This window comes from Tinamus guttatus, unplaced genomic scaffold (genome assembly GCF_059628265.1).
Source record: "Tinamus guttatus ecotype Peru unplaced genomic scaffold, ASM5962826v1 Tinamus_guttatus_pri_ptg000215l, whole genome shotgun sequence".
Classification (NCBI taxonomy): domain Eukaryota; kingdom Metazoa; phylum Chordata; class Aves; order Tinamiformes; family Tinamidae; genus Tinamus; species Tinamus guttatus.
In genome coordinates, this window is record NW_028288749.1 from 236,283 (window position 1) to 251,582 (window position 15,300).

Sequence of the window (15,300 nt, forward strand, 5' to 3'; positions counted from 1 at the left end):
GTTTGTGTTCTTTATAGGTGGGGAAATGCAATGTCTGTTATGAATGCACTGTGTGTCTGCCTCAAATACTGTTGAAAAATACAGCTTAAAAAAAGTATCCTCTTTGCTAAAGGTAAAACCTTGAGTTGAGTAAATGTCTAATAAGTTCTTATGTTTTTAAGGTTGTATGTATAAGATGTCTTTAAGGCTATATATTACCAATGCATTTCACACTTCTGATAGAAGCTTTTTTCGAGGGTTTTAAACTTTATTCATAGTTATTACATAAGCACAATATACTTTTTTTTCAGTATCTTGCAAATATTTCAAATATTACAGTTCAAAAACATGGAGCAGCGATAAGCCAAAATTAGCTGAGAATTAGTCTGTTAGCTGTTTTGATGAATAACTTGCAAAAGCAGTGAGCTAAGTTCATATTTTCATTTTATTGAAATTAAAATGCAGAAACAATGTCCTAAATACCTAGTGTATAGGATATAATAATGCGAAGATCTCAGACTATTTTTTTTGTTCTTAGTACTGCTGGAATCATTTTTTCTACTGACTTCAATAGGAACAAATTTACAGTTAAGAGTCTTCTCATGATCTTATAGTATGGAAGAGTTCTGTAATAGGGAGGTTGTTTTTGTGTGTGTATGCAGAGGATGGATTCCTTCTGTTGCTACTGAGGTCAAGTTTCTGTGCTTAGTGGACACAGTTTCTGTGCTTGTGGGGCATCAATCTTTAGTTTTAGTACTAGTTCCTTAGGAAAAACGTTGTTGTCCCCTGTTCTCCCCACTACTTGTGTTTTGCATAGAAATAAGTATGTACAGGACTTGCTTTTGCATGTGTCCTAACTAAAATTCATGTACTAACAGTTAAGAAATATATATATATATATATCTTACAAATAAGTTATATAAGCAAAGACAGCCTTCTCTAAACGAGATGCGTTTTACTGAGGTTGATTACAGCACATAGAAATGGGAGACAGGGATGACTGTGGGTTTCTACTTATTCAACATCTTGCTCATCCATGTTGCCATTTTCCAGGGCTGGAAGCTCCCTTTCTGGTAGCAGCCCATACTCATTTAGGAAAGACTCCACATCCACAGCAAAAAACTCCTCACCGAACTGTTCAGAAACGCTGATGAAGTTGCTGAGCAGCTCCCCGCCCTTGTAGACGAGCAGCGTGGGGAGCACCTCGCTGGAGAAGCGGTCCCCAGCCCCTGTGCTCGAGGCCTTGATCTTGCAGAACTTCACCGTGGAGAACTCGGCAGCCAGGCACGTCAGGCTGCTGTTGAGCGCCTCGCAGCCCTTGATGCCGTCTTCGTAGATGTGCACGATGACCGTGGTGCTTTTGTGTTCTTTCTCAACGGCCTCCAGGAACTGTTCTCCGTTCTGCAGCTCGCACAAGTAGCCGTATTTTGGCCCAAAGCTCAGCCTCTGGTGCATGTCCTGCATGCAGCGCTTGCGATATTTCTGTAGGCAGCTTTCATCTTCTTTCTCATCCTGGATTAATTCATACTCCTGCATGCTCATCTGTGGGTATTAGGTGTGTTATTTTAGTATATGTATAAGTGGTCATCTGTTGACACCAACTTACTCTCTACAGTGCCTAGCAAACCATGTGTACAGCATTTAGCTAGAAGAGTAACTTCCCATAATCTTTCTTAAGGTTTCTTCAAGAGACAAGGGTGAAGATGCTGTCTTTCTCAGCACCTGGATGTCAAATTGATGCTATATTTGGCAAAAAAAATCAGGATCCTCTAGAAGTAGTGGCAGCTTTTCCAATAACTGTCATGAGGTTAAGTTTTAATTCCTTCCTCCCTGTTTTTACAGTCCTGGCCATTGCCGTAGTAGAGCTGTGTTCTGACTAGCTAATTTTTAAGCCCATAAAGTGTGTGTTTGTTTTTATTATCTTAACTGAAGTGAGAGTATTGGATGGGAGAAGACCAAACGCTCATTGTGCAATGCATTTTTTTATAAAATATACTGCTTATTTTAGAGGAGTTGGATTCTGCCTGGGAAAGGTCTGGATAGAGCCTGTTGGCTGTGCATTTTAGGTCAGGTATTGCTATTGTGGTAAGCAGTTCTTTGGTCTTTCAGTATTCTGTTCCTCAATGACAGTGCTTTGTAGTTGCATGCTACTTGGCGCAAGTAATATAATCTGTGCCCAAGGGATTGCTTTATATTTAAGATATCCATCTAATAGGGCTGATTTATTCTATCCCTATTACGGGAGCCTGCTAAATTGCAGAGGAATAGTCTGGCAAATTGAGAAGCTACTGTATTTCATATAAACCCCTATTTATTCTGTTCTCTTACCTTGCGGCAGAATCTCTCTCTGGTATCTTTATCATCTTTACTGAAGGATTTGTGTGGTGAAGACATTTGTCTAAGAATTTCTTTCTTGCTCAAGGATAAGGAGTCTCCATCTTCACTTTCCAATTTAAACTTTCTCCAGTCATTGATCACACCTTTGGGCCCTAAGAGATGAGTTGGATGAGAAACCAGTGCATCAACAAGCTGTCTCAAGAAGTTTCTGCCTGTCACTTGTTCGACCCTTTCAGGGCACCCTCCAGGAGTGCTGGAAGATGGAGCTTTGGAACCAATGTGTTACTTAAGCTCTTTTATTCTTTTTATTTTTGAAAGGCTTTTTTGAACCTCAGTTATTTTAGTAGTCGGATTCATATACTCCAATATAAATCTGAACTGCACAAATAGTCAATGAGGATGAGGACATGGGAGCTTGTTAAACTGGCTTGATGGCCACAATCACTGTTTCTTACAATATATATGCAGTTCCCTATAGATAGCATCTCTAAATACAGGGTGTGTTTTGTTGCAGAACTAAGTATTAAAGGGTGTTCAAGATCTATTTTTCTGTTTGTAACCCTTAACTGTTCCACTAAAGGACTAATCTTTTAGACAGTGATTACTGATGTTTTGGTTTATAATATAGATCTTGTTCCTCCAAGTTGATTGATTAGTTTTTTTACAGTTCAAAATGCCAGTCAATCTCTGCCTGTGATAAAGCAAAAACATGGAAAACCCTGTTTGCAGAGGTGAAGCTTAATTTTATGGAGAATTCAGAAAAGGATAGGTAAGAACTTCTGTGGGTCATGAGAGGGGTAGCACTAGCAGTTGCTAAGAGCCTGTTTGGCATTAAATTTCCACTGTTTGTGGTGGTGGTTGCAGGTGAGGTAGCTACACCACACCTGTGGGTGGAAATGTTGGTACTCAACTTTGGCAAACAAGAGCCTGAGAGGGGAATTAGTGTGGAATTCTCGGCGTGGTAATAATGGTTAAGTGCACAGTAGCTGCATTGCCAGAACACTCAGAAGCTGAAGAGTGGATGTAGTGCCCTGTGGCTGGATGCCTAGAAAAATGTCTCAGCTGAGGATAGCGGTGTTGGTCTGGGAGGAACCCCAAGGACCCTTATTTGTGGGGCTGTACTAAGAGGACAAGGAAAAGGAGCAGTCAGAGTACAGGGGGACTCGTGGCCATTTGAGAACATATATATGCACACTTCTCTATGCAAGGCGTCCTAGGGAATGTACTTGAAATCCACAGTGAGTGGAGACAGTTTAGCTTATATTTAGGGAGTTAAAAAAATGTTTCCTTGCCTGTGTGTGTAGCCTGTCCTTCAAAATCCTCTTCCAAACTGGAGTTTCTATTTTCTTCCATTTTGGCAACTGGAGGGGGAGACCCTGCAAGTTGAAAAGGGAAAAGAGCAGGATGAAAAGGCATAAGCTTACAGCTCCGTACAGTGCGCTGGGCACTGCCAACAGCTGGTAAGTACAGATACAGGGAAAAATCTCAGTTATAACTGCAGAGCTTGTCATCACCTCATAAAAAGCAAAAACTTCTTCCCAGGGAAGTGTGTGCTTCCCTGTGTGTATTTTCACTTTCTCCCCTGCCTCCTCTGAATCAGGACCTGATGGATTTTCCAAGCTCTAAGCATGTTTATTTTTAAGGATTGCCTGGACTCTTCATTTCTTGTACAGAGGATGAAGCCAAATATTTGTACCAGCCAGATGAGGAACCTCTGAATTTCCTGGCTGCGTGTACTAGCCCAAGTTACAAAATACAAAAAAATCATTCGGGATATAAATCATGTTTCTCCTGTTGCAGCTCCAGGAGTCAGGCTGCAATTGCAGAGCCCTGGGATGCAGCAGTGGGATACACCTCTCTTCCTGTCTTTCCTCACAGAGCTTTTGAGGAGCGAAGCAGGGAGAGCAGAGCACTGCCCTGCTCTCAGGGAAGAGGACAAGTTCCTCGGTGGTGTAAAGAACCTAGCAGATAAGTGGAGCTGGGCAGTGCCAGAGCGTGACGAAGCAGCAGCCGTTGAGAGACCAGAGCACTTGTCTCTCCAGCTCTGCTGCTCTAGCCTGTGCTCTGCCCTTTTCAGGAAATCCCTGCAAATATTTTGGGTGGTTCTGGTGCTTTCATGAACAGATCAGCTCTCTGTTTCAGAAAGATAGACTGGGAGAGGGGAATATAGTACTAGTTCTTCCAATTCATTTTTGCTGTACTGCTGATAGAGGTGGATATGTAGATGTCTCAGAGCTGTGCTGCAGTGTGTCTGTGAATGTTTGCTTGTGTTCAACCTTAGTTGTTTTTTTAGTCAACATCTGTGACTCCAATGTACTTAAGTGCCCCTTTCCATGGGAGTTTTAGTGGAGCAAAGGCTCCTCTTTAGTTTTAACAGTTGAGCAGTTAAAGTAGACTTGGTAGAAAGTCCTGTCTTGGAGCTGATACTAAGATGTTATGTAATGAGTGCCAGATTGAACAGCTAATGATGAGTTAGGCTTGAGTGACATCGCCTTTGTGGTGTGTAGGTACAAGCAGAAATGGCCTGTTCACCTCCTTGACCACTGACATGTCAGGATCAAGGGGCAAGGTGCAATAAGAGCTGAGCAAGGTGCAAATCACCTGATTTTCTGTGTTTGAGATGCTATTTAGTAAATGTTACTTTGCAGAACCATGTATGCGGAGTCAGAATCAAAGCTTCCTGGAAGTTCTCTGAATTTAGTTTGGAAGAAAAGCAGATCATGAAAAATATACTTTAGTAATAGTTCTGTCTGTAAAGCTGCATTTATTCAGTCAGTTTTGAAACTGATTAAGCTAATTCCACCTCACATGTGCAAGCCTGAAAATCTTTGCTGCGTTAGTGGGGGACTGTGTGCATCTGCTGGGTTAAAGCCTAGTAAGTTGTTATCATGACTTAATATCTGCAAAATATTCTATGCCTGCTGATGCTGATATTTTTTTTTTGTTCTGTGAGAGGAGAAATTAAATTCTTTGCATGTATGCTTTGCTCTTCCCTAGCATTTAGCCCTGAAAAGCAAAATGAAACAGGACGTGAAAAGGAATAATTAGGTGGTTCAGAGCCAGAGCCCATGGACTGCATTTTAGGTGTAACGTTCAGGTGAGGTGATTGCATGACAAATGAAAGCTCTCCTTACAACACGTCACTGCTCTGTTGTGTCTAATGCATCTCGGCAGATGGATTGAGTCGTGGTAACCCCCCGCAAATGGCAGAGCCCGGCGCGCTCCACGGGGAGCTGCCGATGGAACCGGGCCCTGCTGCTGACTCAGGCGCTGCGCCCGCTGCAGGCACGCGGCTCTGCCTGCTTCCCCTTGGCTGGAGGGGTAAATATTTACAGCTCCAAGCTTGGCATGGCGAGAGGCCTGCTGGCCAAGCCAGGTGTTTCCTGGTTAGGCACCTGAGAGCAAGGGCTGGAACGTGTCCCTGCAAGGGGAGCTGTGGGCAGCCGGGGCGCAGCGGGAGCCGCTCTGCTGCAGCACATCCTCTGCCTTGGAGGAAAGCACGGTGGAAAGGGCGCAAGCAGATGTGTTGGCTGTGCTGTGAGCACATCCAGGCCATCACAGGGCTGCAAGCTTTGCACGTACCAGCTTCCTAATACCTGGGGAGATGTGTGTGCTACCTGCTATGGAGCATGTGGTAGAAGTGCCTCCCTGTGCATGTGTGCCCAACCATTAGCTTGCAGCTTTTTAAAGTGCACATAACACCGAGGCACTAAATCAAGTCATATAAACTGGGATGAGTTGTTCCCAGCATGAGATGCTTCGGATCTAAATTTACCAGTACCCCTGTTTTGCAGGTGTGTTGAAATTCAGTGTATCCAAGAAGCAGCACAACTAAAACCATTTCCTGTGCGAGATGGCTGCTTGCTGAAGGGAGGGCATTGCTGCTTGCACTGGTAGCTGCAGGTTTGCAAGGATATTATTATATAATAGGTGCTGTGCTGCCTTTCGGAAAAGCCTTCCTTAGAGTCCTGTGTTAGTGGAACCCCCTTAAACCTGCGTCAAGCCAGGGACTTGCTGTGCTGCTGAGGCTGGAGGTGGCAGGAGTTGGCGCACGTGTACCTGCCACCTGAGGCTCAGCTGAGCAGCGTGTTGCTTAGGGAGGCCGGTCCCTTCTCTTGCCACTCTTTGTGTCCCTGTGCAAGGTGAAACAGCTTCTCTTGCTTCACAGCACTCTAATTCTCCAGGCTTTCCAGTGCTAACAGGGATCTCTGCTCTCTTTTGAGCAGAAGTCGGCAAATACACATGCAAGGTAGTTTTGTGGGAGGAAGTAAGGAATATGAAACTTTTAGGGCACCAACTTTGTTGCTACTGATGTAATTTATTTTTTTCTCTGACTTTGTAATGGCAGATGTGCCAGGAAAAAAATGTTTCTGAATGGCATTTCCTCAATTAGGAGAGATCATTAACTTTAGTCACTGTTTTTGCTAACTGAAAGTTGTTCCTTGCACCTTTATTTGAAATCTAGTAAGAGGGAGGAAACTATTTAGACCTTGATTTGTAATGCATGTGGTGATGTCATATATAGGATACTATATATATGTATGTGTTACAAATCAATACCCCTTCCCCCCAGGCTTAAGTATGTGCTTGAAGATACTATTTAATGAGTTTTGAATATCTTGTATTTGAAAATAGTTGTTCATATGATCACTGCTCACCCTTCTTCTGATTAGGCCACATAGACCAATTTTGCTAATACTTGCTTTTTATCCTGCATGAGAGATTCCTTACTACTTACAAATATTTTGTGCCTTTGGCCTTTGTACAATAATTGCAAAGGGTTTTACTCTTTCCTCATTGCATAATTAATTTTGGAGGTAGCTCAGGAAGGAAGCGCTGTACCTTTGTGCTTCTAATGATGGTTTATTCTGCTTTGCTGCTCTTATATCACTGTTGTAAATACAAAAAAAGTCTTATCTTTACAATTACGGGAGGGAAACAAAGAATTAACCAAAGTATAAAAGAAAAGATGTGTTTGTAAAGAATAAAGCAAATTGATTTACTTCTAAGGTAAAAAATTGTTCCTAGCAGTCCAATAAGTAAACATGAGAAACATTTATGGAAACATAAACTCTAGCTACAATTTTGCTGTTCTCCACATGTGCAAATCCCACTGAAAATGTTGTTTGGTGCTTGGGTTTATGTAAGGCTGTAAACCAGCAATGTGCTGCTAATCCTCAGGGATCAGTGTGGAACTGCCCGAGAGCTATAGGGTATGGGGCTCGAGCTACTTGTGCAAATGGAAAAATGACAAGGAAGCGGCATCTCCTGGTGCTCCCTGTCCCCGAGATGTGATTGCACGTGATGTTTTCAACTGCGCGTGGGCTGGGAGCTGAGCAGTTCTGTGCAGGCTGCCTTTCCAGTTGGCTCTTGGCTGAATTTTAACAGCCCTCTTCAGTCTCTGGGCACTAATCTGAGTGTGACTTCTCTGCTGGTTTGTCCTGACTTCCCACCAGGACAGGTAGAATTTCTGACCCATGAGACTTGTGCTCTTTGTCAGATAATAAGGGCCCCTGTATGGGATACTTAGCATTTCAGAAATGTCTGCATCAAGCAAGCTGAGAGAGGTAGTAATTATGGATTTAAATGTTCAGGTTGCTGGGATCTGGGGAAAGTGGGTAAAAAATATTTTTGGAGTAGTATCTTAACATAGCCATAGTGTGCATACAATACCAAAACATAATGTGTTATTAATGCATGTTTTTCAAAAATACTTGTGGAATGATACAGTAAGAACACTAACAGTATTGCTCTCTAATTTTTGCTTTAACAGCAATGTACATTTTAATCCAAGTTTTTGTGTTTTCATTTCCTCTGGGTTTTGTCCATGGCCGAATAGTGGGGCAGCAGATAAAGCAGGGAAAATACGTGGAATTGTTGGATCCAAAGGTCTCATTTCCCATTAGAGCCTGTCTGATCTGGGAATGAAATGCTCAATTCCTATTTTAGGAAATGAGCTCTTCTCAAGCCTTGCTCCCAGATGGCCCTTAGGACAAGATCCTGGTTTAGGACTTTAGGACTTCGCATGGTGTCATTCACCCACCTATAAGAAGCAGAAAACCTGCAGTATAGCAGAATGGGGAGACTGCTCTGTATGGGCCCCTGTGCGTTAGCAAGAGCAGCACATTTCTGAGCTCTTTCATGCAAAGCTCATCCGTATCATGCAGATCTTTCCAGGAAATTCAGGGCACTTGGGATAAGCTGTACAGGGTGATGTGCAGCCCTGGATGCAGACTCCATGCATGAAGCTGGCCATGTATTTGCATAGTTTTCTCCATTAAGATGCATGTACTTCAGTCCTGGGTGTGATGTTTCATAGCTGCTGTAAGGCACTAACAGTTTTGCTAGAGACTCTTCTGGTTTTGTTCTGTAGTCCTCGCTGTGAGTCAAAAGGTGTGTGTTTGCCTAAGACTCAGGGAAAAAATGTGAGACCATCAGAGATTTTTGGTCAGTCTTCAATGTTTAAAATCATGATAGAGTCAGTATCCATCCTCAAAAGGAGACCATATTCATCCTTACCTATTTGCAGTTAGACTTGCACGTGGTGTTAACATCACGATATGAGCGGCACCGGTGTCGAGCTCTGAGGTCAAAATTTCAGACCGCCTACGAGAGTGTTGCGCAGGGACCCGAAAGCCTTAAGCACCTTGGGAGATCTGCATGATTAATGCTGGGCCCTGTAACCAGGCACCTGTTAGTGAGGAGCGCCGAGGACCTGCAGCTCCCTGCGCCGCGGTGCCCACCAGGGCACTTAGATTAAGGTGGCTAAAGAGAGAATTAAGAGCCTCCTGTCAGCAACTCATTTGCCCAACTTGATCCCTTGTGTTGGTGCATCACAAAGCTCCACACAGTTTGCAAACACGGCAATGTACTGCAAGGGAGGACTTTGTTAGCTTAGAGAAATCACATGTGACAGGAAGAAAACCCAAAGCGGGATGGCTTGACGTAGAAAGCCGTCAGCTTCACTGCAGATCATGCTGACTGATGAGAGGGTTATTGGATTATCTGGTCTATCTGCTTTAGGAGAGTTACGCTGTTTATTTGTGAAATAGAAGCGCTTTATATAGATGCAATTCAATGTTTCATTTATCCTTCAGGCTTTGCCTATTAAGGGCTTCCTTACATGGCCACCCTGCTTTCAGGGTGTTCTCTTATGTTTAAAAAAAATCAAATGATAAGAAAAATTATCCCTCCCATAATTTTTTTTCTTGGTTGTTGGAGGAGGCCTTCAAAACTGTGCATGTACTTATTCATGTTCTATGGGCTGCACATTTATTTCATTATTCACCTGTATGAGTGCAAACTCTATTTCAGTATTTCATTGCTGACTTTCATTCTGAAAGGTGAAGCTAGCTTGACTTCTTTTGTATCAAACAACCTTGCTTCTGCCACGGCACTACTGTGCTTTGGATGCAACAGTAGAATGGATATTTAAAAATGAAGACTTCTGTTAAGTAGTATATTTTTCTGAAAGTCAAGACCCAGTTAATCAGAATTTCTGCTTCAAAAGGGTGACTGTGTATTAAGCAAAGATGCCTTTTGAAACTTGGGGATTGAATTTTTGAATCCTGTACATATTTTTACTATGGTGTTGCATGTGTTTTTTTGGGATGGGAGGGAAGATGTGGGGAGAGATCTTGTCAGGGAAAGTCTTTTTCCTTATTTATGTTTAGAAAACTTGAAGCATGGCAAAGAGGATAGAAGAAGGGAATAGATAGTAAGAAAATGTATTTTTGAAGCAGAAGCAGCAGCTACCACTTTCAGATGTAGGTATTTGAAGACAAGAATCTCAATCCATGCTTAGCCTTGGTGTCTGACCTGATTTGTCAGATGGATTGAGCATCCTCACCATGCTATTCTGAAAGTTGAGGCAGAGTTTTCAGCTGAGGTTTAAATATATATTTAATTTCCAAACTCTCCACTTCTGCATGCCTGCTAGAGTTTGGATCTGAGTCACCTGCTGCTGTAGGCAACAAATGTGTGCTGAGTGTGCTGAATGCAGAAGCCCAGTGCAGACACATGTTGTTTTTTTTTTTTTTTCTTTCAATCTCCAGGGATGTTTGGCACTGCGACTAATCCCTGTAATTTGTCCAGATTCACCTGTCTGAGCTGCAACTCTTAACAGTCACCAGAGCTGGGCCGTTAGAGAGGTTCATGGCCAGTATTTTATGAAAGAACAGAAGAAACTTAAATAGTTTGTGAGGTTGATTAAAGATCAAGAGTGAGAAGTATTTTATAGGGACTTTGAAAGGACAGATTTCATTGAGAAAAAATAGTTTCTAATGTTCTCTCATTGTTTTCTTTTTTTTTTTCTTTCTACCTCAATCTCAATTGAAATAGGCATTTGTGGCTGGAAAAATAAATTTATAAGCATTCTTGCTTTTTTTTTTTTTCTCTGTTTCTTACCATCTGTAAGAGGTAGGTTTGATCTAACCTTTGGGCTCAGTATAAAAGCAGAATTTACCTAATTTACCTCATTGTTTTCTCTCTCAAAATTGACAATTAGGCAATTTTATAGAACTGCCAAATGTGCACATTACTCACCTCTGGCCTTTTTTCCTGACCAATAACATGGATCCTCTAACATGTGTGATACTTCCCTGCAGTTGGGACTGACTAGTACCTTTCTCTGCAGCTGGAATTGCTTAGTTCAGTTACACACCCCTGGGAAAGAGAAAAACAGAGTGCAACCTCTGACGAGGGGTGAGAGTATTTGATAGGAAATATTTCTCATCTCTTTGACAGTTTTATTAATTTATGTGTCTTGTGGTGATGATTCTATATAAATGCAAGTCAGAGCAGACTAGCCGAAACCATCCTGTGGAAAGGAGAGGGATGCTGAAGGAAGAGGTATCTTTGAGCCATTTGTTCAAGAATGTCTGCTTGTGCCCTCCAGCACGTGCCCTTGGACTGTCTCCTTCAGGCTCCCAGAGCCAAGCAGTTAGCTGCTCCCACAGAAGGTCCAAGGCCTTGCTTAAGGCACCATCACTGGTAAGCTGGTTTTCCTAAGCTCTTCCTGCTCAGTGTGCAGGGATATCCCTCCAGCTGGTTGTACAGGAAAGGAGGCCGAATTGCTTTTTTTGATGTCTCTCTTGTGAGCTCTTCTGAGCCTATGGATGCAGGTGTTCAGGATAGCCTCATGTGCCTCTTTTACCTTCTTCGCTGTTAGATTATCAAGCAACTATTCATTCTGTATTAATAGCTTTCCATCATTCAGTCAATATGAAGAGAGCCACTACCTAAAGGTACAATGGCTCTATGGGGGACGTTCCCTCCCAGCAGTCCATTATTCTTGCAGAAATAAGAATGGAAATTGCACAAGCCTTCCTCTTCATGCTCCCACTAATACAATAGATTTCTGGAGGTACTGAAAGCAGAATTTTCCCAACTACAGAACCAAATGTGCAACTTGCTAGTTTGAGAATTTTCATGTTGATTTTATTTAAGTTTTACATGTAGAAATGGTCTGTCTTGTATTTGTCAAAGGCCACACAATAGACAATCTTGATTATGGTCAGCATATCTCAAAAAGAAAAAGTAAAGCTGTCACCAACTGAACATGCTGCAACAGTATTTTTTGTTTGCTTGTCCATTTGCTGACATACAAAAACAGTTTAGGAAGGAGTTGGTTAAATGATGCATGTGCAAGCCCCCTTCCAGCCAGCTGCTGCTTTGCAGTGTGTTCTGCAGTGTTGCCTGGCCTCCTCATTTATAACACCAGCAATAACACCTCTACTAAGGGATGCTGACATCTGTCACAACTACAATTGCATGGAAAAAATGCAATATTTCTCATGGTATCTTTATTAATCAGAAGGTGGAAGCCCACGTAGATAATAACAAGTGGACAAGTAGAACCCCGAAGACCTAAATTTCCTCTGTTCTAGGAAGCCATCGCTTCCGAGTTTACCCTGTTGGATCAAACTCCTATGCCACTGGATCCTTGGATCCTGTAATGCATAGATGCTAAAGCATAGATGCTAAAATTTAAACAGCTAAACTGTAAACAGCTTTATCTGTGGCTTATAAAACTACTAGAATTTGAGGCTAATGTCTGTTCTTCCTTTCCAGAGCAAAATTAAAAAAAAAAAAATAGGGTTGTAGTTAGATAGCAACTAGCATGTTTACTGAAGTTTATCAGAACGTGTAACTGTCACATTTTGGAGAAAAAAGCAATGCCTTGAAACATCTTGCTCCAAAACCATAGCTCGGATTTACGGTATAGTAAATGCTTTTCCTTTGACTTGCTCTTATTTCCTTAAAACAAGAGTGTAAATTCTAGGGTAGACTTCCTGTGTAGAGGTAACTGTTTCTAGGACTCCTTCACAGGAACTGCCCTGATCTGTCATGGAACTGATTCCAGAGCATTTAATGGAGAGTAACTTGGGGTTATGTTGGAGTTACTATTATGTCTGAGGGAGCTAGGCCCGTTGAAAGGATCTAACAGCGATGCTTTTCTGAAGGCTTCCAACATTCATTTGAATGCAAAAACATCAGCAGAAAAGGGTTTGTTGTCACTGAGAGTGTGAAATAGCAGGAAGTTTATTGGCTTGAGGGAGTGGAAGCAAAGGCAGGAATGAAAAGATGTTACTGCAGATGTCCCTGCCTTAGTGCATGCCCTCATGGTGTGCCACATTGGCACAAGGTGTGCATGGAATGGGAGCAGGAGGGACAGGTGCTGGAGCAGAACCGAGTGCAGCGTCACTGTGGCCAGCCTCATGTGAACAGCAATGCTCTTAGCCCACACCAAAGGAATAGGTGTCACATGCAGCAGCCGTGGGCTGTGCAGACATCTGAGCTGCTCTGGTTCTCCAGTCCCTCAGCACAGGGGTGAGCTGAAGGCACCGCCAACAGCCCACGTGTCTGGTGTCTTAGGCAGCGAATAAAAGGCAAGTGCCTGAACACACATCTAATTAATCGTAGCTACAATTAATTCCAGAGCTGCTCCCCTTCTCTGCTGTTGTACCCAAAGGGAGACCAGGAGATAGGCAGTGTGTTACAGAGACGGTTTTTCTTCTCCCTCTGGATTTGAGCGTAACCCTCAGCTAAACCTGAGCCACTGCAGGAACCTGACTCTGCAGCTCTGGATTGAATTGGAGCCACAGAGGAGGCTGATAGAACAGCTGCTCCTCTGTGAGTGGTAGAAAGAATGAAAACAGATTTTCTAGGATATAGACAGCAAAAGCATCAGAAAAGCTTTTTGTTGTGGCTTCATGTTTTCAAAAGGCTCTATTTGAGGCTTCCCTGGTGCTGAGGGGAAAAAAAAAAGATGTGGAAGTATCCTAGAACCCTGTCCCTTTGGGGTAATGAGATGCAGATACAGAAACTTATATCATAAATAAGAAAATACATGCTAATTCAGATTACAGTCACATCAATTATTTGCTTTTGCATGATAAATTATCTGTTTTGTGGGGGCTGTTAATGATGTTAGACACGTGAATCAGTCTGTAAGAACCTCACTTGCAGATGTGTTTTAACTGACTTTCAGGAGAAAATAAAATAACTCATGTAATTATGTAACTGTTTCTAAACAGCAGGTTGGTCTGTAGGCTAGTAAGCTTTTCTTGTTCCATATCATTTAAATACTGTTTTATAGAACAGAAGACATTGATACAGTTGAAACAATTATCACCCAATTATGTAGACTCCAAAATGATCATAGTTTATTTTAAATAGCTATTTTCTGGAGTACCCAGACATGGATAACAGTAACAATTTTGAATGTATTGGGGAAGATGACATGCAGAAAAGCAGACCGTGCCATGGTAGTAGCATGGACCTTAAGGAAATTCCCAAGGTCTAAGGGACTGTTTAGAGTGTGAATGCCAAAGGGCTGTTTCCTTGTTTTATGTAGTCAGATCCTTCTGGTTCCTTTCATCTTATTTGGCTTAAATCATAGCAAGCTTATCCTTAGCTAGGTTTCATTTTCAATGGATATGTCTGGAAGCAAAATGCAATATATAATAAAAACTAAATGGCATCCTACATAGACAAAACTGGTTAGCAATGGTCAAATGTTACCTTGTCAGGTTTTTCTCACGAAAGGGCAGTCTACCTGAGAAGGGTTTTGCTTGTTGTTAGCAATCCAAAGACAAGGCTACTACACCTCACGATTGCCGATATTGCCATTCTTGTCCTTAAAAACAGTCATTTGAAGGCGTTTCGTCACTGCCCGTTCCAGAGGTGGCATGCAAGGATACAAGGCCTAATCTCCTTTCTTTCCAAACCGTCTATCAGCTTTATTTAAAAAATTTCAAAGACCTTCCAAAGAAATCCTGGAGAAAAGGGGTATCGTCACTGTTTGAAGCGTGCCTGCTATAAGGAGGAACGGGAATCTGTAGTTACCTTTAGATGGTAGTTGAGGCAAAGATATCTTAATCGGCTTTTGTCAGTTATGAAGGATAGGACTCGGCATAAATTTCGTCCAGTACTTTGCGTCAGAATATCAAGGAGCTTCTCAGATGTGTTCAGATTAAGATGAAATAGTTAATTCCATGCAAAATATTGCATAAAAGGAATCAATTAAGAATATTTTAAGTAGGATGTCATATTGTAAATTACTGTCATATTGCTGCAGTGGCAAGAATATGTGAATATAAACAAATTTGGTTTCAAGATTACATTTGAATTTATTACTTTAATGTTTTCAAAACAAGGGCCTTGCTTTTGTGGAAATTCTCATTGACTCCATAACAACCGGAGAACAGAAATTTCAGTGAAATACTATTTCTTAAGAGCTATTTTGGTAACACACTTTCATCTGGCTTTGTTCAAGCCCTGTTAGCCAACAATTTTGAGTCTGGCAAAAAACAAGTGAATTTTCATGTGCTCTGCCAGACTGTGTGGTGGTTTATTCTAAAATCCTTGCTGTTGGTTACAGTTTACAGGGCCTGTTTGGAAACATGGCTTAGGTACCAATTGGTGTTTAGAGAATTTTCTGGAAGAGCTTTGGGAGCATGTGGAATTTCCACTGCACTGGGT

The 15,300-nt window shown here is 42.0% G+C and overlaps 1 protein-coding gene across 1 annotated transcript; it reads right to left on the reverse strand.

Moving 5' to 3' along the window:
* Positions 1 to 993: 993 nt before the first annotated feature.
* PDC (phosducin) lies at positions 994 to 3,675 on the reverse strand. The gene is made up of 3 exons (XM_010215170.2): positions 3,609 to 3,675; positions 2,308 to 2,468; positions 994 to 1,521 (listed from the first exon to the last, which is right to left on the reverse strand). The coding sequence occupies exons 1-3, from the start codon at positions 3,667 to 3,669 to the stop codon at positions 994 to 996; spliced, it is 750 nt and encodes a 249-aa protein (XP_010213472.1). The 5' UTR covers positions 3,670 to 3,675.
* Positions 3,676 to 15,300: the final 11,625 nt, after the last annotated feature.

Coding starts and splice junctions, on each gene's coding strand:
- PDC (XM_010215170.2), bottom strand. CDS start 3,669: ATGGAAGAAAATAGAAACTCCAGTTTGGAAGAGGATTTTGAAGGACAG. Junction 2,469..3,608: donor AGGACAGGCTACACACACAG/GCAAGGAAACAT, acceptor CTCATCTCTTAG/GGCCCAAAGGTGTGATCAAT. Junction 1,522..2,307: donor GAGAGAGATTCTGCCGCAAG/GTAAGAGAACAG, acceptor TAATACCCACAG/ATGAGCATGCAGGAGTATGA.